This window comes from Sardina pilchardus, chromosome 13, assembly GCF_963854185.1.
Source record: "Sardina pilchardus chromosome 13, fSarPil1.1, whole genome shotgun sequence".
Classification (NCBI taxonomy): domain Eukaryota; kingdom Metazoa; phylum Chordata; class Actinopteri; order Clupeiformes; family Clupeidae; genus Sardina; species Sardina pilchardus.
The window spans coordinates 10,302,736-10,330,583 of record NC_085006.1 but is presented as its reverse complement, the minus strand read 5'-3'; the positions used below and the strand labels follow the sequence as shown (position 1 = coordinate 10,330,583).

Sequence of the window (27,848 nt, the reverse complement as noted above, 5' to 3'; positions counted from 1 at the left end):
TTTGTTGTTGCGCCTACGGTGACAAAGTAGCCTACTTTTATTGGTTCGCAAAAATTGAGGGATAGGTTGGGGGGAGGTTGTGCAAGGCACAGCAAACAAGAACATCATGTTTAAAATGGTTTATTGACCAGCAGAGCTCTACAAAACAGGTTATGGTTACATCCTATGATCGTTATCCAACTGCAACAAGTGCCCCCTGGACATCCTTGGTAAAACTAGCATCCAACCGTTATTTCCTCCTCACTCCATCCAGTACATATATCATTTACAAATCAAACCACACGTTCGAATACACTGTGCCAATAAATAAATTCTACTAACCCATTTCATATAGATTGGTACACCACAGTTTCATTCATTGCAAGTGCATGGGGGAAATTTTGACCCTAACATTTTCTCATTACATTGCCTTCAAGAAGCACTAGTTCAGCATATATCACATCTGATCTAATACACAATGCTGCAAAATCTGACATCCATACTAAATATTAGACAGCCCTTTTCTTAGTCAGTGAACTAAAAATACAGCATTGTATCGCTCCTTTCAGTTTGAGAATGTTGTGCTTAGTTTCACCGTCATCCACTGCTCTTCCGTTTCTGGCTAACGTGAGCCAATGGAAAGCTCTATGGATGTTAAATTAAGAAAAGTGTATCCAATGTGGAAGAACTCATATTCGTTTATCTGAGGTATCATCATCCCCTAGCAATATAATATTAAGAAGGTTAAGACCAGAGAGACCAACATAGCACCGTTTGTAGTATACAAGTAGGAACATGTATTGAGTCAGGATAAGGTCAGCTTTTGTAATGAATTCAAATGGCAAGAACGAGGAGATGGGACATGTTTTGACTTTTGAGCCGACTGCCACTCTAAATATCTAGACGCTCTAATTACACAAAAAGCTCAACTTCCCATCTTTTTTCTCTTGACGGTAAGGAACATCTGTTTCAGATACACTAGGGCCAAAAGACACTGGCAACATATCATGCCGACGCCATCTCCCCTCCTATTTGGAAACAAAGCTAATCATCTTTTCATTTTTTTCCTCAAAATTAACAGTCATCACAATTCAACCACCCATGTACAAGCTAAATACAGTACAATCATAATTTGTGCAAATAATGACAAAAACAGGATATTACCCATTTATTTAAAAAGTGATAGATTTATGTCAATATTGTACCTTGGCCACTCTTTCGCCCTTGACTATGTCCTTTAAGTGCCCAGTGGTGTCCATACAGAGTACACCACTGTACACTAGATAATGGCTTCCAGAGTGATGCTTAAGTCAATAAACCCAGGAGAGATCTGGGCTTGATCTACTCACTGTAGACCAGGCCAGTCTAGAGATCGCTCAGAAGGATAGTCTTCTTCCCCCAGGTGATCTTTTTTCTCTCGCTTTTCACGATGTTGTTCCGGACTCTGCTGGACACCATGTAGAGGTTGTGTGTGTGTGTGTGTGTGTGTGTGTGTGTGTGTGTGTCAGCCAGCATCTGAGCAGCTTCTTCCTCTGAAGGAGGAGGAGGAGGAGGAGGAGTGGAGGGTGAGGAGAGGGGGACGATATAGGTGAGGAAGGGGCAGAAGGTGACTCACCTGTAAGCCCTTCCCTCTCTCACTCTCTCTCTCCCTCTCTCTCTCTCATTTACTCCCCTCATCTGCCCAGGCCGCCGGTGGCCACGGCGTCTCACTTCTCGGTGAGCGAGAGCTGGATGATGCGCTGGAGCTCCTCCTCTTCCTGCCGCCGGCGCAGCTCGGCCTCGTGCAGCTCGCGCGCCGACAGCTCCATGGCCAGGCGCAGCTGCTCGTCGTAGCTGTGCGACGGAGGCTTGCAGGGCGGGGGGCAGCGCCGCGGACTGGCCTGGGCACACGGCTTGTGCTGGGGGGTCCTGCAGACCAGAGGGATAGAGAGAGGGAGAGAGAGAGAGAGAAGGAGGGAGTAAAAGACAGAGTAAGAGAGAGGGAGAGAGGGAGGGAGTAAAAGACAGTAAGAGAGAGGGAAGGAATAAAAGAGAGAGAGTAAGAGAGAGGTGGAGTAAAAGACAGAGTAAGAGAGAGAGAGAGAGAGAGAGAGTAAGAGAGAGGGAGGGAGTAAAAGACAGAGTAAGAGAGAGGGAGAGAGAGAGGGAGTAAAAGAGAGAGAGTAAGATAGAGGTGGAGTAAAAGACAGAGTAAGAGAGAGAAAGAGAGTAAGAGAGAGGGAGGGAGTAAAAGACAGAGTAAGAGAGAGGGAGAGAGAGAGGGAGTAAAAGACAGAGTAAGAGAGGGAGAGAGGGAGGGAGTAAAAGACAGAGTAAGAGAGAGGGAGGGAGTAAAAGACAGTAAGAGAAAGGTAGAGAGAGGGAGGGGGACAATAATTCAAATGGGAGGACAGAGGGCTGGAGAGAGGGAGGAAAGGACAGAACATGAAGGGACAGACAGGCACTTCCAACTTAAAAAGCTCAAATGCGCAGAAAGTTTTTTTGATGTGACAGTAAAAATAATGGACAGCTTTTGAAGACGGAGCCAACAGGGGGAATTACGGCTCCTTTCTCTAGAGGCTGACAGCTAGATGTACTGAAGCTACTAAGAGTGTGTGAGAGACTGCAGGCACTGCACACAGAGAGCAAACGGTGGAGGAGAGAGAGAGGGGGAGCCGGCGGAGTCGGTACAGGGCTGATCCGGAGGGAAATTAGGAGTTTTGGCGGCGCGGAGAGAAGAGTCAGCAGAAGCGGTACTGTTCTGGGGGGGGGCGGAGGGGGGGTCCCCCGTGTCAATAGTTACATTGTGTGGAGTGCATGCAGGATGTGCCCTTCCTGCCGTGTGTGCGCGGGGCTCGGGGCCGCCGAGTCAATTCGGGGAGTGAGGTAGTGACTGCGGACCTTTCCACGCGGCCGGGGTCGCAGGAGAGCGAGTGCGTGCCGGGCTTGCTGTTTGTCAAAGCCTCCCAGATGGTCACCTGAAGGAGTGGAGCGAAGGGTAGAGAGACAGAAAGAGAGAGAGAGAGAGAGAGAGAGAGAGAGAGAGGGAGGGGGGGAGACACAAGCACAGAGAAATGCATCACTTCTCCGGGCGGATTTATGGGGCTTTGTCCGAGGTACACAGATTACACATCGACTGCCTCCGCTTTTTGTTTGAACAGAACAGAGGCGAGCCACTCAGAGCTGTGGAGTAGCAAACCACACCACACAACACAACTCTCACAGGAGCACTGGCAGAACAACTGGTGGTTATCAGGCCTCTTAGTCCGAGCACTTGTGTCTCAACACAAAGACTGTAGATTTGAGCCTTAGAATATGCTACAGACCACGATTTAGAAAGCAGGAGGCATGCAGACATTAATGCTTGTGCACTGGAAGACCGTTCGGCTAAGCCTACTGTGCACCCATATGATCAAATGGTAAAGTCAGCACCCTCGCTATAGAGCGTGACATGTACAAATGTGCAAATGAAGGAATACATCAAGTCGCCATAACAGTAAAACCCAAACTGAATGTACACATAGTAATGCATGGCCACAGCTTGGTGCTGATGGTCATTAGTTCCCCAGTGAATGTGCTGAAGTGGTCAGTGTTGAAGTAGTCAGTACTGAAGTGGTCAGTACTGAAGTGGTCAGTGCAGATGGAGAGGCGCTGACCTGGTCGTACTCGGAGCCGGCCTCTAGTAGACTCTGCTGGATGGCGAACTGCAGCAGGTCCTCCTCCTCCTCACGCATGTTCTCCCTCTGGTTCCCCCCCAGCACCGTGTAGCCCGGAGGGGCCTCGAACACACACGGGGAGATCTCTCCGCCACGACACGATGCTGAGATGGACACACACACACACACACACACACACACACAGACATACACACGCACACCCACACATACATACACACGGTGACACACACACGCACACACAAATATACACATGGACAGACAGACACGCACACACATACACACACACTCACAAACACACATACATACACACGCACACACACAAAACAGTTAACAATTAACACATACTAATTAAATGAATTAAGATGAGGGGTCACTGCAGTCAGCTTGTTGTCAGCCTAGTGATGATGTATGACATGAATCATTTGACTGCTGGGATGAGGGATGGGAGGTTCATGCTGAGCTGACTGGATGTCAGTAAAGCACACAGTCTAATGCACTCCAGCTTAATTGCTTTAGTTTCTTGGTAACGGAGATAACAGATGGATATGCCCACTCCATCTGTTACAACAACAAAACACTGCGGTAATCAGGGGCCGGTATTACAAATAAAGGGCAACATATCCAAGGGTATCTTTGTTTTGCTGGCTTGGCACACCCTAACAACTGCAGTCGAGCATAAGCAATGTCATGATAGTGGTCATCAACTCTTCAGCTCAAAGAGTTCAGAGTTTTCCGATCCAGCTACGAGCGCATTCACAGGCTTGTTAACAGGCTTTCAGTATCACTGTCCTATCATTCAGGAACGAGTAGATCTGACTATAATCACAATTGTGAATTCCGGTAAATGAAATGGTATTTTCATAAAGATGCCCATGAGAGAAATAATTGTCAGTTTCTGAAAACTCTGGCCTTCATAAGAGACTCTCTACTATTGTGATCTGTGCACCAAGGTCCACAGTGGTTTTCAGAAATAGTGATGCTACTTTCTAAGAGATGCTAAGAATGGATAAAATGGCAGTGCATTTTGTTCGGTTATCTCAAACATAACCTGCTCGGGAGCCAAGGCTAAACCTGAACTTACCTTGCTAACGCCAAAACCCTGCTTTGTAATAAAACAAAGGCCCCTGATAGCATATCAGATATATCTGAGAACATCCAGTCAAAGTTTTAAGGATTATGCACAGTTTAACACATAAATACAGACATATCACCAGCAACCCAAACACAGACACACATGCACACGGACACACGCACACACACACACACACACCCACCCACACCCACACCCACAACCAAACACACACCCACACCCACACCAAACACACACACACACATACCCACACCAAACACACACACACACACACACACACACACGCACACACACACACGCACACACACACACACACACACACACACACACACACACACACACAGCAATGTGAACGGCGGGGGAGGTCTGGTATCTCACTGGTGGAACTGGAGCTGGACACGCTGGAGCAGTCGCTGCCCGGGGACGGCGTGTCCGTCCTGAGGCCGTCCTTCTGGCCCTCGGGCTCGGCCTCCGCTCGGCTCGCCATCGCCGCGTCCTCGCAGCCGTTCAGGTTCCCGAAGGTGATGCGCGCGTTCAGGATGTGGTAGATGGGGATCTCTGGAGAGGGGAGGAGGGGAGGCGCGTCATGGCAACCCGAGCACACAGAGCCCTCAGGCATACACACAGCACACTTGAAAACAACCACAGGGATGGACAATGAACGCACACACTGTCCATACACACACACATGAAGTCTTCAACATGTACACAGATTCTGAAGACAGAAAGAACACTCACATAGGATCTGTAAATACTCTCACACACGCACACACGCTTCTCACCGATCTTTACGGGGAAGCCGGGTGGGAGGCGGAGGGTGATGAAGTCCCTCAGCTTGGCGAAGAGGGCGTTGGAGATGGCCATCAGGTCAATGATAGGAGACACCTGGTCTGCCAGGGACAGAGGGTGGGACTCACAGAGCCACAGCTTTGCCTTAAATCTGGAGGAACATCACACACACATAGTGACACTTGACGCAAACACACACACACACACAGTAACACTTGATACAAACACATACACATCGTAACACTTAACACAAACACGTCACACACACATAGTAACACTTGACACAAATACACACATGCATGGGTAACATTTGACACAAACACACACATACATGGGTAACACTTGATAGAAACGCACATAAAAGTAACTTTTGACACAAAAACACAAACACACACATATTTAGTAACTCTTGATACAAAGAAACACATATAGTAACACTTGACAACCTGCCCTCATCCACAACAGAATACATGAGTGCAGAGTGTTAATGGGTGGATGTGGCACACACCAGCTGTCCAGACTCTCACCTCTGTGTCTTGGTGGTGAGGTGGCAGGGGTGTCCGATGTCCCTCGGGCCCAGGGGCAGGCTGGGGCTGAAGTACTCCTCGGCGGTCAGCGCCGTGGGGTTGGTCACCGAGCAGGACATCTGGGTCTGCTGCTGAGAAAACGGCACAAACACTTCCAATAAAACCACCCGTCGATACTTTAAATGGACGCCGGCTGAAGAGAGCACTGGTGGGTGAAGGAGGCGGTTGGAGGAGGAGGAGGATGGTGGGGGGGGAGGCTTTTTATTCGTTTGTTTCTTCTAGTCCTGCTCACATAAATATTGACAGCAGGGAGAACGAGCGGTGATTCAGTGGCTTTAACGAGCACATTAAGCAGCGGTGAAATGAGGCGGCGGGCGAGATGGAGGAGCGAGGCCTGCGTCCACTCACCCCGTTGTTGGGGCCCATGTGCTGCTCGGCGATGCCCAGGAAGGACTGCAGAGGCGTCTTACCGCCTGAGGGAAGGGAGACACACAAGATACCACAGCAGACACACACACACACACACACACACACACACACACACACACACACACACACACACACACACGCACACATGCACAGAGAGACACACACGCACAGAGAGACACACAATCAGCCTGGCTGAGAGCAGACTCACAGGCACCTGGCTTTTCTCTAGATTGGGAGGGACTGACTTTTTGTGGATCTAAGTTAAACCAACGCAAGACTTTGGGAGGACAATCCATGAGGGACTGACTGCAGAAAACAGAGAGAAAGAGAGAGAGAGACAGAAACAGAGAGCCGGAGATAGAAACAGGGAGAGTGAGAAACATGGAGAGAGAGAGAGGGAACAAGAGGGAAAAAGAGAGAGAGAGACTGAGAGAAAGAGAGAGAAAAAGAAAAAGAGAGCGCGTTTGAGGAGTGCTGCTCTGATGTGTGTGGTGCAGAGCAGACTTCACAGACGACTGCAATGTTTGCCCGGGGCCATTGGTTGGTGCTGCTGGGTAGCTCTCAGACGGGGAGTAGGAGAGCGAGAGCGTTTGGCTCGCCAGCTGAGCCACAGCCTTCAAGGGAGCCGGCGTTTATGCGCATATGGTCCCAGCGTACTTTTATCACTGATGAAATAACGTTTGCAAAACGAGGGCGTACGGAAAAAGCGATGCGGCCCATCTCTAATGGCCTACAAATAGCAACTACTCACAAACATAACAGGAATCTCATTATTACATCAGACAGCGCACAGCTCACTTGCATGAGGGAACTAGACATAATTGTTTTTTAATGAAAAATGTGTGTGTGTGTGTGTCTGTGTGTGTGTGTTGGGAGGCTGCAGTGTGTACCTTTGGGTTTGGCTTTTAGCGGTTCACTGAGGTGATCCGTTCGGGTCCGGGTGATCAGCTCCACATTAGAAGCTGCATAGACCTGTATCACACACACACACACACACACACACATACACACACACACACACACACAGACACAGACACACACTCCTTTGAATACAGTAAATGCGATGAGATCAAAGCAATCCCTGGGTGACGTTTTTTTTTGTGTCTGAATAATGCAGCAGATGTCTCCAGATGGCGCACTGTGCCTTTAAGAGTAGGTGATGTCACCGTGCAGAAGAGAAAGGCTATTATTTCACCTGTCCCTCACTCCCACCCCGTCTCCTCCCGCGTGACTGATGGCTGTTATGAGCCATGTCACCGAGAACCACTGCTCAGGTTCTGTTCAGGCTTTTAGGCAGCCGTTCAGGTCAGGCTGTGGAGACAAGCTATTAAAGTATAATGTAGAACCGGAATGTGACAGGTAAAATGTTTGATCTCTCTACCTGTCTCACCTGGAGAGGAACTGTGTCACGGAATGTATGTGAGTACCAGCCACTGACTGAGGATGTGAGTTGTTTGTTGTTGTTTTTTCTTACTTGACAATATTCTATTTATTTCACGTATGGGAGAGATTCTTTGATCTCCGTAACTGCTGTTTGATCATCCCGGCGCTTTGAGCAGCTTTTGTCACTGGCACTGCACCATCCACTACCTGTTCAAGGCAGACATCTCACACCCACACACACACACACACACACACACACACACACACACACACACACACACACACACACACACACACACACACACATATAAACACACACATGGAGATATAAACGCACAAACACACACACACACACACACACAAACACAGAAAGAGAGAGAGCAAGAGAGAGAGAGATAAACACACACACACACACACACACACACACACACTCAAGCAGAGACACAATCTCACACACAAGGATGGACATATACACACACACACACACACACAGAGTAATAGATGCAGAGACCTGGGCGGATGTCCCGTACCTTTGACTCGTACCCATTCACCACCTCTGTCTTCTCACTGCGCCAGCCCAGGATGCCCGTCTTGTTCCTGAGAGAGGGGAGCCACACACACACACACACACACACACACACACACACACACACACACACACACACACACACACACACACACACACACACACACACACACACACACACACACACACACACACACACACACGCACGCACACGCACGCACGCAGGGCGAGGTGATTAGATGGCACTGTGGTTTTGAGGTTGGCACTCCCCTGCGCCACGGCTAAGAGGGCGATGTCTATTACTGGCACCCAGCGCTGGCAGCGCTAGGATGTATGCAGATAATAAAATCATTTGCAAGGGATGTTTTGGCCTCGGCTCAAATGAGTTCATCTCACTGTGGGATCCAGCTTAGCGGGCATTGCTGCTCACCATTGCCCTTGTCTCTCAGGAGCGTGTACTGTACATACTGTGTGTCTGGGCTGGATGAACTTGGAGGAGATTGAACTAATGTGCTCACTCCGAGGATTTTCTTTGCTCATTCTCACAGAACTAAAGGTGCTACTTCAAACGCCCTGGCGGAGGGATCTTTTTTGTTTACAATCTTGAGGTAGCCAGCTTTCATCTGTGAGAGAGCCTTTGGAGCTACATAGAACATTTTTGCCAGAGCTTTTTATTGTTCATAAAATTAACAATTACAAAAGCCTTTCTTCTCTCTTTACCAGTAGACTACATTTACCAGGCTCAAAGGAGATTTTTATCCAAACTTTCACACTTTAAAATGAAACAATTAAGCGGCTGGTTTCCACTCTCTACCAGTAGACTACATAACACCCTCAAAGGAGACCTTTACCAAACCCACATACTTCAAAATGAAACATCTAAGAGGGTGGCTTCCCCTCTTTACCAGCACAACTTTAACATTTAACATTAATATCTCAATGAGACGTGGTCTGGCAAGCAAGCGTTCATTTTCTCGTATTTGAAAAAAAATGCCCAGATCCGTTCATTGGCCGCCACGGATATCCATCAAATGCGTACGTACGTGCATAGCTCACTATCGTCTTGCTTTCCCCCCTGTTCTGTAATTGGTCCCCTATCTCAGGCAAAAATTAGAGCAGTAGTTTCCTGGCTGCCTTAGCAGGGTGAATGAAATTGCGCGCAAAGCAGCATGGGAACACCCAGGCTAAGCTCCATACAGTCCTTTAACACAGACAACCCCATGGCGTCCTCCACGCGCGTCGTGCTCCTCACCTCTCGAAGGCGATGTTGCGCGTGTCCAGCTGGGTGGTGACCACGGGCGCGGAGAGCCGCGCGGCCACCTGCTCCTCGGTGGGCTGCAGCGCTCCGAGCCCCAGCAGGCCCAGGGCCGCCCCGGCGGGACCCCGCCGCGAGGTGGGCGACGACGCCAGCGACGACATGCACAGCGTCTCGCAGAACACCAGCTGTCGGTCGTGGTCCACCTCCATCACCACGGCACTGGAGTCTGAGGGACGACAGCCCAGATGAGGAGAGAAGAAAGGGAGAGAGAGAGAGAGAGAGAGAGAGAGAGAGAGAGAGAGAGAGAGTGGTGCAGGAGGAGGCGTCCCAAGGGTATTCATCAATCAAGGCCAGTTTGTCGGCGTTAAATCAACTCGGACAGCGGCGAGAGCACTATCGGTGTTGTCCCCTGTCCGCCCCTTAGCAGAAATCTAGTGTTCTCCCATAACCTTGATGGTAATTTAAAAGCAACCCTGCACTCAAACTTTCTGTTCTCAAAAGTTCTGGGAGAAAAACTCTACCTCTAGGATCAAACCCAGCATCTGATGCCTGTTCCTGCTCATCCATAGATGCCCAGCTTTTGTTCATCTGGCAACTGTCATCTACACCATATCTACTGGCATCTCAATTTCCATATCAATCTCTCTCTTCTTAAAGTATGTGCTATATTTTACAAATTCCAAGCAAGACCTAGCCTGGCTAGCGCCTACCACTTCTCAAATGAGACGTGGTCTGGCAACCAGACGTTCAATTTCTCTCATTTGAAAAAATGCCCAGATCCGCGCCACGGATGTCTATCAAATGCGTCCTTGCTTCCCCCCCTGTTCTGTGATTGGTCCCCTATCTCAGTCAAAAATTAGGGCGGTAGTTTCCAGACTGCCTTAGCAGCGTGAATGAAATCATCGTGCAAGGCAGGATGGGAACAACCAGGCTAAGCAAGACCTGAACTGACTACATGTATGTGACTTGTGATCTAAGAGTTGAGGATGTTCGAGGTGGTTTAAGGAAGAGGGCCACACCTTGACCACGGAAGATGAAGCTGCGGTTTCCCCTCTGCCAGGTCATCTGATCGAAGCCCATGAGGGTGGTGTCCACGCGTAGACACTGACCACTCTTCCACACGCGGTATGTATCACTCGGGCATATACGAGACACCAGAGGAACTGAGAGAAGAGGAGAAAAAGAGAAAAAAAGAGAAAAAAATCACTCCGACAGACCTCATAAAGAGTTCGAAGTGTCCCATGAAATTTAATACAGAGGAGGGTTTTCATTATGTCTTACGTACCCCAGCTTGTAAACTCCCATTTCATTTCGACATAAAAATCCTGAGCCTGAGAAAAATCCAGAGAGAAACAAAAGAGAGCGAGAGAAGAGGAGGAGGAGAAGGAGGAGGAGGAGGAGGAGGAGGAGGAGAGAGAGTGAGGGAGACCAGAAGATCAGAGCAAACAGGGAATTATTGGGACTGAGGCCATTTGAATGTGAGTCGCACAGGAACTGCTGGACAGTGACGGATGGACGTCAGGCCAGAGGGGACATTAATAATACAACCACGGAGAGAGAGAGAGAGGGACATAGGGACTAAGAGAGAAAGAGACAGTCAGCGATAAGAGAGAGGGAGAGGGAGAAAGAGAGAGATAGATAGAGAGAGAGAGAGAGAGAGAGAGAGAGAGAGAGAGAGAGAGTTAGGGGGTGAGGAGGCTGCTGGGTGAGGATGAGTGATGGGCTACACATCTATCACCCAAAACTACAGCAGCGTGCGCTCTGTGGCGAGACAGAGAGGGAAGAAGGGAGGAGAGGAGGCCAAGATAACACTGTACAGGTGAAGACACACGCCGGGGCTGACAAACACCAAACTGGTGCTCCGGCAGCTCGGCCCCAGCCTTTACAACAACCTGGGCCAACATTCCCACGAGACACTTAACCACAAGTGAGTCCAAATGGGGCCATGAGGCAGCATGAAATATTTGTACCAACCCAGAGGACCTTTTCTCTCTCTCTCTCTCTCTCTCTTTCTCACTCTCTCTCTCCAATACAACCCCACACATTTAATGCAACGCAACCTCGTCCATATTTCATGAAGTGGTTCTGTTGACTACCTGACGGAGCCGCTCCAGTAAGAGGGGGATCCCTGCCAGCCTCTTGGCCGTGCGCTGGTAGTCACGGTAGCTCAGGACCAGGCGCACCAGCTCGGGGTCTCGCGTGCTGATGGCTTCTTGGAGCACTGCAGGGGGGGGGGAGAACGGAAGAGCCATGATGAGCTCTCATAAGAGGAGCAGCACCATAATGATGGCCCTCTATATCTCCCAGTTATCCGGTCGTCGTTGCTCATTTATGTGCTCCTATATTCTTTGAGGATACAATATAAACCATTAGGGTGGGTCTCTTCTATTTGATTTAAGGAGGGTTTCAAGCGCAGAAGACCAAATTATTTTCCTATTACAGTATGATATGTACTGCCATATAAATAGACAATAGATGTATGACTCTGAGAAACCCACATCAACATCTCCAGCGTCAGCAGTTTCGGCTCACTACTACACTGCGCGCTCACAGACAAAAACAACTTCATGCACAGACACACTGTGTCAAACAACGTTACACAGCTGAATTCCACCTAAAGCACATTTGCATTCTGCACCAGGCCGATGTCACATACACCCGTGGGCGTATATATAGAACGACGTCTGTGTCTTCAAAACACTGTGGCTGTTGTCTACCTGTCCAGCCGTTTCTGTTCTCCTTGCTGACGTCGGCCCCGTGCTGCAGGAGCACCCGAGCGCAGTCCAGGTGTCCGAGCGTGACGGCCAGGTGCAGGGGGGTGCGTCCCCGAGGGTCCAGCGTCTCCACCTCCACCTAGAGTCAGCGGGGGGGGGGGGGGGGTAGACGTGATAGAGAGGGAGATGGAGAGAGGAGAAACAATGTGAATTTTTCACATTCATAACACATTGCCAGCGCACAACTGGCATTAAGAATGTGTGTGCTAGTTTGAGAGCGGGCGAGTGAGAGTGAGCGAGGGAGAAAGACTCAGAAGTGACAGGTGCTAATTAAACCTTCCCACTCGCATGACTGACTGACAGAACGCTGGCTCACTGTGAATCTGGGGGGGCCGCAGCACAATAACCAGCGCCCAGGCGTGTATCGGCATACTGTGGCTGATACAGTGCAATTTACTTCATCCAGGACCAATCCTCCAACGTGAGAGACGACGACGACGACGACAACGAGCCTGTCTGAGCAGTTTCAGTTCTGTGGCAGGGTTTTTTTTTTCTTCTCTCCTCTCTCCCAGCCTCTCACACACTCCCTCAACCTAGTTCTGCCTCCGAGTGACAGGCAGCTACAGTGGAAACAGACTCAGATAGTTTGGATGAGCATCTAAAAATCCATCTGCCACGTATAACTTCAGACACAGCAAGGGCTTTGATGTGATTTTTCAGGCCCTGGAGTTTTGGAGGCTTGCCAGCAACCTATTTTTCAAACACCACCCAATTCTTAAGCCAATAAGACCATTACGAAAACGATTTGGCCAGCTACTAAATAAAGACCTAATTTTGTCTTTTTCTACCGGTGCAAATTATATTATAATTCACCTACACAAAATACATGGTACACTGACATTTTATTTACATCATCAGAATTTGTTTACTTAGCAGCAATGTCTATGCAAAGTGGCTTAACAGTAGAGGCATGGACATCCATTAGTGTGAGGGTCCTTTTACAAGCATAGACAGGAAATGTAGATTCTCTTCACATATCCAGAAATACTCATGTACTTGGATGTTATACAATATAGAAGGTCAATTAGCTGGATTATTTCCGTGAAGGTGAATGCGGGAGATGTTTGATTGCAGTAATTTCAGGGGTATTAACTTCTTATAGGTATATTAAAAGGGCAATGGTAATCATTTGTTAATTTTACAGCAGCTATTTAGAAAGAAATTGTTCCTTACAGATCATTATACAGAGCTACCAATAGTCAAGGTAAAATCATTCTACAGTGCCGATATTCCTCAAGATAAATTTCATATTGTTCAACAAGCTTGTTCAAATCCCTCAATGATGTCAACGATGGGTGTTTAGCCTGTTACATGTGTAAGCAAAAAATAACAAACAAATAAATAAATAAAATAAAAAATAATAATAATTTAAAAATAAAATAATTAAATAAATAAAATAAAAAATAATAATAGGCCTAATAAAAAAAGAAGAATTAAAAAAAATCCCTTGGAAATAACAAAACATTTTAGCCTGTGGCCTACCACACTTCACACTGAGCTTAGAGCCGGTATGAACTGCACTTCGGTAACAGCCAGTGAGCCTGCATGTGGGCTGATAATGGCTGAACCTCTGTCTGCAAGGTCTGTGGTGCACTAAAAGCTGCCCGGGGCTGGCTGATGGCTGGCTAATTGAAAAAGATAAGAATTCCTGCTCTCCTCGAACATCTTAAGATGACATTAAGGTATTACTAATATTAACAAAAGTCGATTACAAATATAACACAATTACATTGCATCTTGTTTGCTCTTAGCTGGCCAAATGGCTCTATTTAAAGCTCACAGGGAAAAGCTTGCACTGCTTGCTGCACTGCTCATCACCTTGTGACTGGTGACGTGGGTGAGGATTGACTATAGTCGTCAGCTTGCATCATATCAGCTCTTGTGGTTTCACACTCTGTGTCTCTTTGAGGTGATTCTCACGCAGTTCCTCACAGGAGTACCCACTGGCAGCAGTCCACCTCTTACTTGGCCACGCTGTCATTGCTCTCTGACCGCTAGGTTTTAATATAGCACAAGCATATTTTGGTTCTCTACACACATACAAGGTGGTGACTGTGGCGTGTTGATTTGGCAAGTCTCTTGGTTCTTTCATTGTGTATTCATAATAAAAACATTTATGGTTTACAAGAGCTTAATTTACATTTCCAGTGCCATACCTGAATACCTGCCTTTGGGGATTTCACCAGCAAAGCACATAATGTTGGGTTTTGCTCATTCCTACAGGGCCACCCAAGGGTGTAACAATATCATTAAAATCTTCAGAGAATCCAGAGTAATCTTTGTAAAGAACGGACAGGGCTGAACAACTGCACTTGGATGGTGGTAGTTGTATGGGCTCAGGAGAAAATCCAATAACCATTGACTATGAAAACAGTTTGCCGCTCCATCCACAAATGCTGGTTAAGACTCTACCATACACCACACACAAAACCATATTTAGACATGATCCAGAAATGCTATCTGGGCCCGAGCTCATTTAAGATGGACTGAAGTAAAGTGGAAAAACTGCCCTGTGGTTAGACAAATCAAAATGTGCCGTTCTTTTTGGAAATATTGGACTCCACATCCTCTGGGCTTAAGAGGAGAGGGAGCATCTCACTTCTTATTAGTGCACAGTTCAAAAGCCAGCGTCTATGATGGTATGAAGGTGCATTGGTGCCTATGGCATATGGGCAGCTTGCACATCTGGAAAAGCAAAATGAATGCTCAATAATCTATATACTGTACAGGTTTTGAGCAACAATTTGCTGTCATCCAGGCAACCTCTTTTTCAGCAAAAACGTGAATATTTCAGTTAACGGTATTCTGTACATATTACAACTATGATTCTATACAAGTAGACTCCAGTTGCTGAACGGCCTGCCTTCAGTCCTATCACATAAGGTGCATCCATGAATGAAAACATGATTATGCAGACGCAGACCCCAGACTGATGAGTAGCTGAAATCCTATATCTGGCAAATATGGGACATTTCACTATCAAGACCCCAAGCAACTGGACTCCTCAGTTCAGAAGATTTAGACCGTTGTTAAAAGAGGTGAAACATTACCCCAACTTTAGCAGGTGTTGCTGGCATCGAATTCCAAATTAACATATATTTTCCAAAAAGCAACAACATGTCTGTTTCGACAATTGATAGTCTTATCAGTATCACTATCTTCACCTAATTACAGGGTTTAAATTATTTGCAAATCACAGAATTATGTTTTTATTTCAATTTTGTCAAACTTTTCTGGAAACGGGGTTATGTAAGGTCTCAATCTTTACACTAGAGCTAAAATGTGTGCCTGTATTGCAAACAGCACAACATAGAGAGCAGAGAGAGATAATCATTCATGGTCAACACACACAACGCACAGTCTCCCTCCCTCCCTCTCTCTTTCTCATATGAGTAAATATATTACAGCATGCAGAACGAGGGCTGTCTGTCATTGATTGATCATCCTGCTTATAATATCTGACAGGGACCAAGGTCATTATTGTCAATAAGGCCGCGGCGTCCATTATGACGATGACACGTTGCTGAGAGAACAGCAGCAGACTTAATCAGTATGAGAAAAGTGCATGTTTATTTACAGAAGAACTTGAAGGGGAAAGTTGGCAGTGGAATGTGTTTCTGATAAAAGGAGCTAGGCTCTGTGAGAACATCAAGGGATGCATTTGCCTGTCACTTTAGACTGAATTAAACCTAGCCTTTTTCTTAGCTGGTGCTTTTTTTTAATTTCCTTTCCAACTTTCCAACTGTCGATAAGTATTCCTTGGAGGTCACAGCTAGCTGTTAGGGCGTAGTCTGTAATCCATAGCAGTAGGCTATTGCTTTAGCATTTCTGCTAACCTGCGGTCCCTCCTGCCTATGTGCTTTGCATACACAGAGTAAATGGCACCAGTCTTTTAGGAAGCTTCCTCATTAGTTAAAACAACACGGCCTTATCACAACTTTCCATGCTTACTTCAGAGTCAAGTACAGTTCCAAGGGCTTTTTCCCCCTTGGAGAATCAACTTTTTCCAGCAATAACACTGATAAATTTAGCTTACATGTTCCATAAAACACTGCTTTGAGTAGCATCTAAACTGGGATTTTGAATGTAGGTGGTGTCGCCTAAGAAGGCAAATTCTCTATCATTTGTAACTAAATTGGTGAAATTTCTTGAATAAAATTACACTACAAATTAAACAATACAAAACGACTGTATTAATTCACATCTACTTTGGAAACATACTATGAATTATCGAGTTACAATATGCCAGATAGTCAGATAGTGTTTTCATAGTAATGACTATAATGTCACAACAAAACAATACTACAATGAAATTTGTGAAATTTACCAGTTAACAAACTGTTCCACTAATCTAATTAACAGAAACCCAAAGTCGCTCTCGGTCATGGACTTGCATGCCTTTTTGGCAAGCAGCTGTGTGATCTGTCCTGCCTCTGCATGCGAGGCAGCTGACCCTGTGAAAAGTTACGAAGCAAGAGTAATTAGTCACCCACAGCGATTTGGAGCGGAGAGGTGTGACAGCTTCAGCAACTGAAGTTGGCAAGAGCGCAGCCAGAGGCGTTAAATCTGACATCCTTTTCGAGTAGACCTCATTAGGAGTCAGTCACAAGTTGTCTTGAGCTGGTAAATCTGATGTTGGCTTTACTTTGATTAAGAATATATATATATATATATATATGGACTCTGGCTTGGTATCTTGTGCTAGATTTCATAGATTTCAACATATTTCAAACGGTACTAGATGCATATCCATGTATGAACATACATGACCATAATGTACTGCCTACTGAATTGCACTCATGGCGTTCTCTCCTACTACCAGCCCCCAAAGATAAACACACCCACAGTACAGACACAAACACACACACACAACACACACACACAACACACACACACACACACACACACACACAGCATCTGAAGCGCAGGGCATAGTGCACTGGACCTCCGCTGCATGTGCGCTGAGTGCAGCCGATGCTGAATGCGAGGCAGCAGCTGGAGTGTTGTTTTGCTACTGGAACGAGCCAACCTCCCACGTGGAGCCTCTGCCCTCCCCAGCCGGCTCTCTTTCTCTCCGCTCCGCTCCGCACACCTCCCCCCTCCCCCGGCTCCCGGGCCCCTCCGCGCTAATGAAGCGGCATCGTTAGCCACGCCAGCAGCCTGCCGCGCGCCCGCCTGCCGCCTGCCAGCAACTGGGGCCCTCGCTCCCAGTGGCCAAACAACGGCAGAAAAACATCGCAATTCTCAGAGGGAGGCAGGACGAGGTGAGGTAAAGGAGAGAGAGAGAGAGAAAGAGGGAGGGAGGGAGAGAGATAGAAAGAGAGGAGGGGGGGGAGGTGTGGAGTTGGTGGGTGTGAGCGGAGGTAGATTACTATAGCAACCGTAGAAGAAGAGAAAGAGTGTGAGGAGGAGGAGGAGGAGGTATGGGCTCCAAGCCGTGGCTGAGCATCAGCAGCATCCTGGTGAAGTGCAGCAGCAGCGGCAGCAGCAGCAAGATAGCGTGTCCCTGAGTGATGGCTCTTGTGGCTGCCCAGTGGGGTTCTCAGCTTGGCTGCTGGGGCTGACACTGGAGAAGGAGAAACAGTCTGGCACAGATGCACAAAGACAGAGGAGGCTGGGCGGGGGGACGGAAACATCCAGAAAGCCGGGGCGGGGAGGAGCGCGGTGTCAAGAGAGAGATGAAAGCTAACGGAGACACTGACAGTCAGGGCACAGTGTTGTACCCCATATGGTACAGCTAAACAACATACCGCCCAGTAGGCTACATAGTCGATTACTGTGAACCTGGATGTCTGTCATTGGTAAAGAGGTTGACACAACGAGGGGAGAGAGAGCTGCTGGAGGGAAGTGGAAGAAATAGAAACCAGCCACTGGTGGAGGACAGGGAGGGGAAGAGAAGTCCAGGAAGCATCAAACTGACAGCCACTGCCCTTCTGATGACCCAGCTTACTCTTCCATACACACCGCTGACAAACTGAGACAGGGTCCCTTGTCACAGTGCCTAAGAAACACAGTGACAGCTACACATATGTGCGCACTGTGCTCCAGATCAGAGGTTTGCTGGGGGGGGAGAAAACTCCAAAACGCAGACTTGGACAGAATCCACACGCAAATCAAATCAATACTCTGTGTGCACATTAGGCAAAATGTAATGCCATCGCCACAGTGAAATGCAGAAAATGCTCAGAGACAGCGCCCAATGTCAAGCAAGACATTTTTCGGATTTCTTTCCCCTTATCTGAAATATGATGGGCTTGCAGTGGCCATAAATAATAAAGGGCTGGTTACAACACTCACTGTGTAAACAGGTAATACCACTAACACAGTGGCACACATACTCAGCCATATGTGAACAATGCTAAACTGACCCGACACATGCCACACACATGACACAATGTACGCAACCATACCAACAGACAACCCCACAGAGTCATACCCATGAGAGAGTTACATCATGCTGGGGGTCCCTCCTCTTCACAGACACCTTGAGGGCCTCAGCGCCATCCACCCCCACACCCCCCGTCTTGGCCTCCAGTCTCGGTGGCTTTCCTGGTTGGGAGCTGCATTATTGATAGTCATCCCTGTCTGTAGCATCTGGCCCTGCACTCTCTCTGCCTCAGCTAATGTTCTCTGGCAGCTACTTAAGCCAGCATCAATCTTTCATTGTGAGCCAAAATTGTGCGTGTGTGTGGGAGTAGGACAATCATCCATGCACATATGTGTGTGTGTGTGTGTGTGTGTGTGTGTGAGCAACCTCTTTGGACAAAGCAAGCGGTTAAATAACAGGTACTGCCTTCTGAGCTGACACGGGTACATAAAAGTATGTTTTACACTATACACACCAAGAATAAATAACAGACATTAAGCACTTGCAGTAAAACCCACTAAGCCTGGTTGGAAATGATTTCCATACTTCCATGAATAATTTTGAGACCCAGGTTCTCTCTCTATACTATATATGCTAACAGACTAACGCTCTTGGGAACGGAGCAGAAAGCCAAGTGAGCTGAGTGATAACATGACAAGGTGTGAGCTCAGGTCCCATAGGGGAGAGGACAACTTCTAAAAGCCTCAGTGTGCAAGTCCTGCTAACCAAGCTACATCTACCCGTCATCGTCAGTGCTCCACCACGGTCCTCTCTCTGGTGTAGAGCAGCCTTTTGGTTGTGCTGTGGTGTTTGACTGGTGTCCAGAAAGCCCACATCCAATCTTTTAGCTCCTCTGAGATGGTGATTAGTTCAGAGCCAACACTTAGAAATCTCTGAGGGGAAACACTTCCGTTATGCTGCCAAGATGAAGGTCCAACAGAGCGAGGTTATTGGCCTAGCCAGGTAACTTCAGGAGTAAACTGTTTCAAGAGCGATGTGTTGTCAGGGTTTCCCGCAGCGCTTTCCTGCTAAGGCGGCCGCCTTAACAACACAGGGCTGCCGCCTTAACTAGCGTCTTCAATAAATAAATAAATAAATAAATATATTATGTATAGGGTCATTCCGTGTCAAATCAGACAAAATCCAGGAAAATGGTTGCAGCACCGACTCGGATTTTCTTCAAAGTTTGTATACACAATGTTTAGGTTCCATAACTAAAATCTGTAAAATATTTTTGTTCAATTCTATTGTTTTCATTGTCTTTTTGCCCTTGCCTTTTTACACTCTCTAAATGACCTTATCTTGGAGGCCATGTTAAGGTACTCATATCTTAAAAAGTATAATTCCTAGCCTGACTAAACTTTATAGAATGGAAGACAAGCATGTTCTCAGTAAGATTCAATGATTAAATGTTTGTACCACAGTCTCATTGGTTGTACAAAAGTCCGTAGTTTCTGAAAAAACATGCAAAAAAAGTGATATTGAGGGTCTCAAAACTTTTTTATTGGGACACACCTGCCATCAATAAGTCTTTTCTATAGAAATATAATCCTTTGTTAATGTTGTCCCAAAATGTGAAGTCTCCAAATCAAATGAATTTGACAATAATAAGGATAAAACAAGGCATGTTTGTATTTTTGTGTCATTTTCATGCAGCTGAAAAGCTATGTGGGGTAGGTAGTAGGATCATGAAAATCTATGTGGAAATAGAAAAGTATATGGACATGTAGTGTGTAAAGTTCTAATATTGCATCCAAGCCCCGTTCACAGAATAAATGCATGTAGTTACAGGTGTTTTGGTAACACCAGAATAAACATTTACAATAAAAAAGGGAAGTTTGGCACCCCCCTCTGGTGAAACAGTAGCATTTTGCTACTTTTACAAGGCATTAACTCCGGTAGCTATTTGAATGGAATGGAAAGGCTATATTTTACTTCTCGTATTCAAAAAGAAGCAGAAATTCCTAATACCTTGAAATTGAAACCAAATACACCGAATTATGTACTTGAAATTATGTTTTAACGATTAATCTAAAATAGGCCTTTCATTGGTTGGTGGCTGTGAAGTTCTCAAAGGCCATTTGAATATCTTCATACATCTTACACTGTTCAGAATGTCACTCAGGCACCGCAGCATGATGTGCAGGTAGGGCAATATGTGTCTATGATGGAAAATGGTGGGTAGGGTATGCCTTGGAGAAGTCAGAGGAGCTGGAGGACTACAAGGTCAAATTCCTGCACCCCAGTGGACCAGCTGCCATTCATGTGCTGTGTGCTGTGCCAGCCCGAGCCACTACCAGGACAGGACGGCAGTACGTATGAAGATATGCAGATGGCCTTTGAGAACTTCACAGCCACCAACTAATGAAAGGCCTATTTTAGATTAATGGTTAAAACATAATTTCAAGTACATAATTCGGTGGATTTGGCATCCTTTTCAATTTCAAGGTATTAGGAATTTCTGCTTCTTTTTGAATACGAGAAGTAAAATATAGCCTTTCCATTCCATTCAAATAGCTACCGGAGTTAATGCCTTGTAAAAGTAGCAAAATGCTACTGTTTCGCCAGAGGGGGGTGCCAAACTTCCCTTTTTTTTATTGTAAATGTTTATTCTGGTGTTACCAAAACACCTGTAACTACATGCATTTATTCTGTGAACGGGGCTTGGATGCAATATTAGAACTTTACACACTACATGTCCATATACTTTTCTATTTCCACATAGATTTTCATGATCCTACTACCTACCCCACATAGCATTTCAGTTACATGAAAATGACACAAAATACAAACATGCCTTGTTTTATTGTTATTATTGTCATGGTTATTTGTCGTGGAGACTTCAAATTGTGGGAAAACATTAATTAACTGCCGTATTTGAAGAGGAAATAGTGACTGATACCAAGTGAAAAAGATAAACAGTTTTCTTAATACCCTAAATATCACACTTAATGCACGTTTTTCCAAAATTGAGGGCCCTTTCGAGAGTCAAGAGACATTTAGTACAGACTTTAAACTGTTTACACATGCTTATTATGAGTTGATCTTCCACCCTAGAAAATTTGGGGAGGCTAGGGAACATATTTGTCAAGATATTAATGCCCAGACATGGCATGTGTTTTTCAAGCTGTAAAAATGAAAGAATTTCAAGGTCTAAAAAAGATATGAAGACAGATGATTTCCACAGAAATATTTCACAGGCCTTGGTTTTAGGACCCATTGATGATATACACAAAGTTTTAACAAAATCTGAGACGGTGCAGCAACAATCTTATCTGATTTGACACGGAATGACCCTATAGTGATATTCGCCGTATTACTCTGACATGTTTTCTCCCTGTCATTCCAAACCGTAGCCGCTAGTCTCCCTTCTCTGTAGAACGCATAAAAAAAGAAACATTTTCAAATCGAGTTGGCACAGGCGACGCGCTCATTCAGCATGAGTATTTGATATCAGGTGCCAATGCCACGCATATCTCAGAGTGACTGCGAACACAAATAGCCTAAACCTAGCTAGATTTGACGACTCTCACAGGAATGGTTCTCCGTTGAATCTACCAAATGTATGGGATGAGCGGCATAACACTTTTGAGCGCTGTATCTTTTTTTTTTTTTTTTATCACTCGTCTATGAATGCATAGCCCACTGCATCTTGTAATTTGTTGTGACAAACACTTGTGCCATCTAGCCTACAGCTAACAACAACTTGTGACGGCTATTCATTTACGTGTTGTAAAATACTGAAATTGTCTGAGGTTTACACAGGCTAGGTTAAACTTCAAACTGTAGCCTCTTGTCTCCCATGCCAGTTTCATTCATCCCGACCGGGCGGGACGGGAACACACGTTTCGGTGTGGCTGAAATAACTCCTGAATGTTTTTGTTCAGAGCTGAACATGCAACTGTAGGCTATTTGACAGGTGACAGATTTGGTTGTTAGTGACAGAATATTAGCGTTCAATGCGGTACATTCTCGCTAATTATGTTTTAAAAAGCATTAAAAACGTTCTGGCTCTCTTAGGCTATATGAGCAACAGGCACGCACAATATACAGCTTCAATCAAAGAATTGCAGCTTTAGGCTACTAAATCACAATTCACTAACTTTACCATACAGTCGCAATGTTACATTTTCATACAGTTTCATCTTTATTTCATGGTATATTCTAAAATATCCACCATTACAAATATTCTTGGTTTTAATAGAATATTATTATATTGACTGGCTTTAAAATATATCCTATGGTGCTATGCTGAGCAGTGCAAAGGTTTTGAAAGATACAAAAGGCCCTGTATTGGAGTTGTAAACTTAAACTTTTAAGGTATAATATTGTCTAAATTGTGTTAATGATGTTTAATTGGTTGCTGATACAATTAAATCTGATACAATGAATGTGAAATCCAGGTATATTGCTGTCATTAGTGTCAAAATTCAACATTTTCAATATTAATGAAATGCTGACAGCCTACTAAATTTTTACTTCAGCTGACCTCCTTGTCTTCAAGTAAATCAGAAAAGAAGTTATTTAGACAAGTGTGTGCTAGACTGCTCCTGTAGCCAACAATCCCCTCTCTACCCTTTGGGAATTGAACTGTTATATGATCCTTGGTGATGTAAATTATGAAAGCCCCTTTCTTTGGTTGGTCAAGGTGACTCGGTTGTTGTCACTCGGTCTCGGCTGCAGTTAAAACAACGGTCTCGACTCGACCCCCCCCCGCCCCCCCTCCCCATCGTAGGGCAGTGGCGGCGATGCGGCGGGGACGCTACGGCGACGCCCCCTTCCCCTGGACAGACACCACCTTAACTAACAAATTTTCTGGGGGAAACCCTGGTTGTTTTTAGATCTGGAGTTACTCCTGAAGTGACCTGGGTAAGCCATAGCTCTCTGTCTGTTTAATAGGTATATGTTGGTTTTGGCTTCAACTAACGTATATGCAGTCATGTTGTGACTTGAATTCTGCAACAATCAATTCTCAAAGGGTGGTTCAGCAAAAACAAATGTATCATCATAGAAACGATTTAATCTTATTCATTAACACACTGTACGTCCTGTGGCAACTTGGCTGCATCACTAATCCAACTGACTTGCTTTCTATGCTATTGATACAGTATTCCATGACAGCATCAGTGCTCTGAGTCTCTGACCAATGACATCCCATTACAGCTGCTGCAAGAAGATAAGACCGTTTCTGGGGAAGTAACAATGCAATACAGAAGGGCCAAAAAATGAATTCCATCAAGCCAAATGTCTGTCAAGATAGGGTAAATCCACGGTATTGTTCAGACTTCTTCATGTTGTTCTCTACATGAGGACAGACAGCCGGTTTTGCATAATCAAATTTAAATGGGGGGAACCTAGTGAGACCTTTAAAACAAACACTAATGCAAAACATTGAAATGGTGCCTCTGGTGCCTTTGAGGAAGTTGTATTCCTCAGCTCAGCTGACAATTCCAGAAAATGTTGCATGTACAGTAAGCTACTGTAAATGCATGACGCTTCCATGCCGTACATTCCAAGAAACTTGACTAAGAACACATTTCCCACAGTAGGCCTCATCATGCTTTCATCTATTGATAAATTCTTCCAATAATGAGATTAAATTGACTTGAGATATCTTCTGCTTTCCACAATCTAATGCAGTATTTGGGAAACTCATTTTCTTCCAGCCTTGGAAACACTTACTGTGTATTACAGCCACTCACACACGGCTAAAAGCTTCCTTGAGTTAACTACATCTCTACCCACTACACCACCCCTCTACCCCAGCCCTAGTAAGGCAGCTCAGCTACAATTAGTATTGAGTTTCACTGGCAACCGAAATGACGGAAAGTGCAGCTTTCTCTGTGTGTGTGTGTGTGTGTGTGTGTGTGTGTGTGTGTGCATGTGTGTGTATGTGTATGTATGTGTGTCAAGAGGGCTTACAAACTTTAGCTAGAATAAATGAAAGAGTGCAGAACGCTGGGGAAAGCTAGAATAATTGAGTGTGGAAAAAACAGGAGTAGGAGGCTCTGCGAGATGCCTGGTAAAATATGGAGGAGAGGGAGTAGACCCCCCCACCACCCACCCACCCCCCCAGCCCCTCATCCCCTACTGGGATGATGTCACATGACTCAGTACTGCTGACTTCACATTAAAACACCGCTCACAGTGTCTTAACTATTTCTCTCACGTCGGAGCAGCATTTCCAGAGCTCATTTCTGGGCTTCGCTCCGACTGCGGGCTGTTGATCATGGGTGTATGCCTTATGCCTAGGTAGCACAGTTACGCTTTCATCACTCATTCACTCACTATTTCCATTCCCTGCTGTCTTTTTCCCACCACACTGCTTCCTCTTTTCACTTCCTTGTGGTCAGCTGTCCCCAGTTCCTGTACTCTTGTTTTATGATACTGTCAAAGCCAGCTACAAAAAGAGCTCCATTCTCTCCTGCACCCCTCTTTTTTTCTTTACTTCTACCCAGTTTGTTCTTTCTGTTTTTTGTTTTTGCTGCTGATGCTCTTCCTCTGCTTTCATTATTTTGTGCTTGTCTGTCTCTTTATTGTTACCCTATACCAGGAACACATCCTGTCATGCTGGTGCAGCATCTTTGTTTTCCTTAACTGGATGGCACCATGCCCTCTCTCTCTCTCTGTCCCTCGCACACCTTCTCTCTCTCTCTCTCATTCCTCTCTTCTGTTTTTCTTTACCTCTGTACCCACTCCTGAAGTGAGCAATCATGACAGTATCGACCACCCCACCCCCCACCACACACACACAAAATACAGCACAGAGATCTTCGCCCTTATTTCACCATGGACAGACACGGGTCTTCGGCATTCACACCATGAATCTCTCACCCATACATTCATCACTTGAGTGTATGCTATCTGTGCCAACAGAGGGGCAAGATTATGCTGTCAGCAGCCTGTAAATCTGGAAGACAGAGGGAGCCCGATAATCAACAGGGTTGGGGTGGAAATTATCACCAATATCACAGGATTTAAAACAGCACATGGGAAGGTGAAAGATATGTGGGAGGGGGTGGGGGGGTTAATTTTTCTTCACTTTCTGTGTGAGGAAGCGCTATGATTTAGCCAGATTTAGAGCTAAATAATGACACTCAGATGGATCGAGATCCAATCCCACAAGCTCACTGGTGTTCTCAAATTCTCCCTTGCATGTGTGTCAGACCCTAAGCTCGAATATGGTAATTTAAGATGCATTTCCAGATTTGGCATAGGTGTGACCCAACCAAACAATGACTCAGACTCTCACAGATCATGAACCCTATCTAAATAGCTGGTAAAGTGCAAAGTCTATCAAAAAGTTTTCATGCATGAATTACATGTAGGCTAGGCCTATTGTGTTGCATGTAGGAGAATTGAGGAGACTCATCAATGTTTGTACTTAGAAGATCTTGTCCACCTTAAGCTAAAATGCACCTTTGCTAAACTAAATTAATTTTAGTTTAGACTTACGTTGTTGCACAAATAAGACCTATGTGTGAACTGTTTCTAGTCAAGGTGCTGTTGATGCCTTGACTGGTGTAATTACTGATTTGGTTAAAAAACTGGATGTTATTAGCAATTAGGATACAGAGAACATATAAAGTAAGTTCCATGTAGTAAAAATAGTAAACAGAATAAATAGTAAATAGGTTACTGTAGGCTATTCGGTGCCTTGAAACTAATCAAAAGCAGAATACCACGATGCAATCAGGTTAGGCTGTTGGAACTCCACTCTCGTCAAGTCTGGCATAGCTTCTCTCATGAAGTGCACCTATGTGTCATGTATTTTTTTTTTTCCATTATTATTTTTTATATATATGTATCTATGTGCATCTTTAATCATACTGACTGACTCGGTAGACTATTGTACATGACGACAAAATCTTTACAGAAAAGTAACCCATGATGCAGCCTGCATGGCTGCATCCCATTGCGCCTTACACTGTTGGTCACTACTGAGGATGACAACACTGTTAAAGATAACAACTTCGTTATTAGCCTGGTGTCGCTACATATTGCACGATCTGTACAAATACAACTGTCACTATAGTCTGACATTTTGTGTCGCAACGCTGACAGCCATCCTGGCATAACATCACACCGCAACGCACACCATGTTAATCAAACAATGATTGAATGAACAGGGTGGGTACTGGAGATGGTCGATTCAGAGGTAGCATAGCCTGCAGAATTAGTGACACAAATAGCCACATCGCAATTGTGTGTGCTGCAATTGCCACAATTAGGCCTACAAAGAAGAATGTTGCAAGTGTCTCGCCTACACAAATTGGTAGAAGTGATGTGCAAGAAATCAAAGGAGTCTCCACAATGATACCGAGCCTGAATTGACCTGCTGCAACTGCTGAGAAATAGGCAGAAACTTGTCGATATGTCAGACTTGGTTACTTCGAACATCACTTGAAAATAATTTTGGGCTAAACGCTCCTCCACCATAGCACGGTAGCATAGCGCACCTTCCCGCCCTGTCAGACATGACCCACCCATGAGCCAACTATTACAACCATCGACAGGCAGATGCTCGCTCCGCGCCTGTGCTCACCTGCTCGTAGGCTGATAGCTCTTTCTCCAGCTGCCGGTGTTTGTTGTGCCACACCAGGTAGTGCAGAGGGTAGCGACTGTTGTCCGGACTTTGCTTAGCGGAGATCATCTTCGGTGCATAGTTTGTCGATTGCTCCCAATCGGTTTCTCAGCTTGGTCGACTGCACAAATTAATCACTTTTTAAAATGGTCGAAATGCTTTTTTATTGCTAAGGTTGACTTGCGAGGTATTTCTGGTCCAGTCCCTACGCAAAATCCCTTCGGCATAACGTTTTGTGATGGCTTTCTGATGATAAAATACGCTAATTTCGGGCTTCTACTATGATGTTACAGGGAGCTGTATCTTCGTGGCTCTCGTTCATTCTCCCAAACCTCTTTGTGTTGTCTAGGCTGCCCTATCTTTTATCGCTCTCCGCCTTAGCTCACAACTGACGCGAGTGTGTGGCTCCCCATCCCTTTTAACGGCGATGGTCTGATTGAGTATGATGCAGCTCGGTCGAGACTATCACGACTGCTTGGTGTATGT

General features: G+C 45.7%; 1 protein-coding gene across 1 annotated transcript; it reads right to left on the bottom strand.

The window, feature by feature from the left end:
* Positions 1-104: 104 nt before the first annotated feature.
* Positions 105-27,733, bottom strand: ankrd13b (ankyrin repeat domain 13B). Its single transcript, XM_062552104.1, has 15 exons — positions 27,324-27,733; positions 12,355-12,490; positions 11,734-11,858; positions 10,923-10,968; positions 10,657-10,800; positions 9,632-9,863; positions 8,384-8,450; positions 7,361-7,442; positions 6,450-6,514; positions 6,042-6,172; positions 5,508-5,665; positions 5,104-5,283; positions 3,615-3,778; positions 2,860-2,936; positions 105-1,887 (listed from the first exon to the last, which is right to left on the bottom strand). The coding sequence occupies exons 1-15, from the start codon at positions 27,429-27,431 to the stop codon at positions 1,686-1,688; spliced, it is 1,917 nt and encodes a 638-aa protein (XP_062408088.1). The 5' UTR covers positions 27,432-27,733; the 3' UTR covers positions 105-1,685.
* Positions 27,734-27,848: the final 115 nt, after the last annotated feature.

What these genes read in the sequence shown, in the direction of transcription:
- ankrd13b (XM_062552104.1), bottom strand. Translation starts at nt 27,431, where the DNA reads ATGATCTCCGCTAAGCAAAGTCCGGACAACAGTCGCTACCCTCTGCAC. An exon ending in GTCCAGCTCCAGTTCCACCA is followed by an intron (nt 3,779 to 5,103) that starts GTGAGATACCAG and finishes TGTCCATCTCAG; the next exon opens with CATCGTGTCGTGGCGGAGAG. An exon ending in GACCCCGGCCGCGTGGAAAG is followed by an intron (nt 1,888 to 2,859) that starts GTCCGCAGTCAC and finishes TCTGGTCTGCAG; the next exon opens with GACCCCCCAGCACAAGCCGT.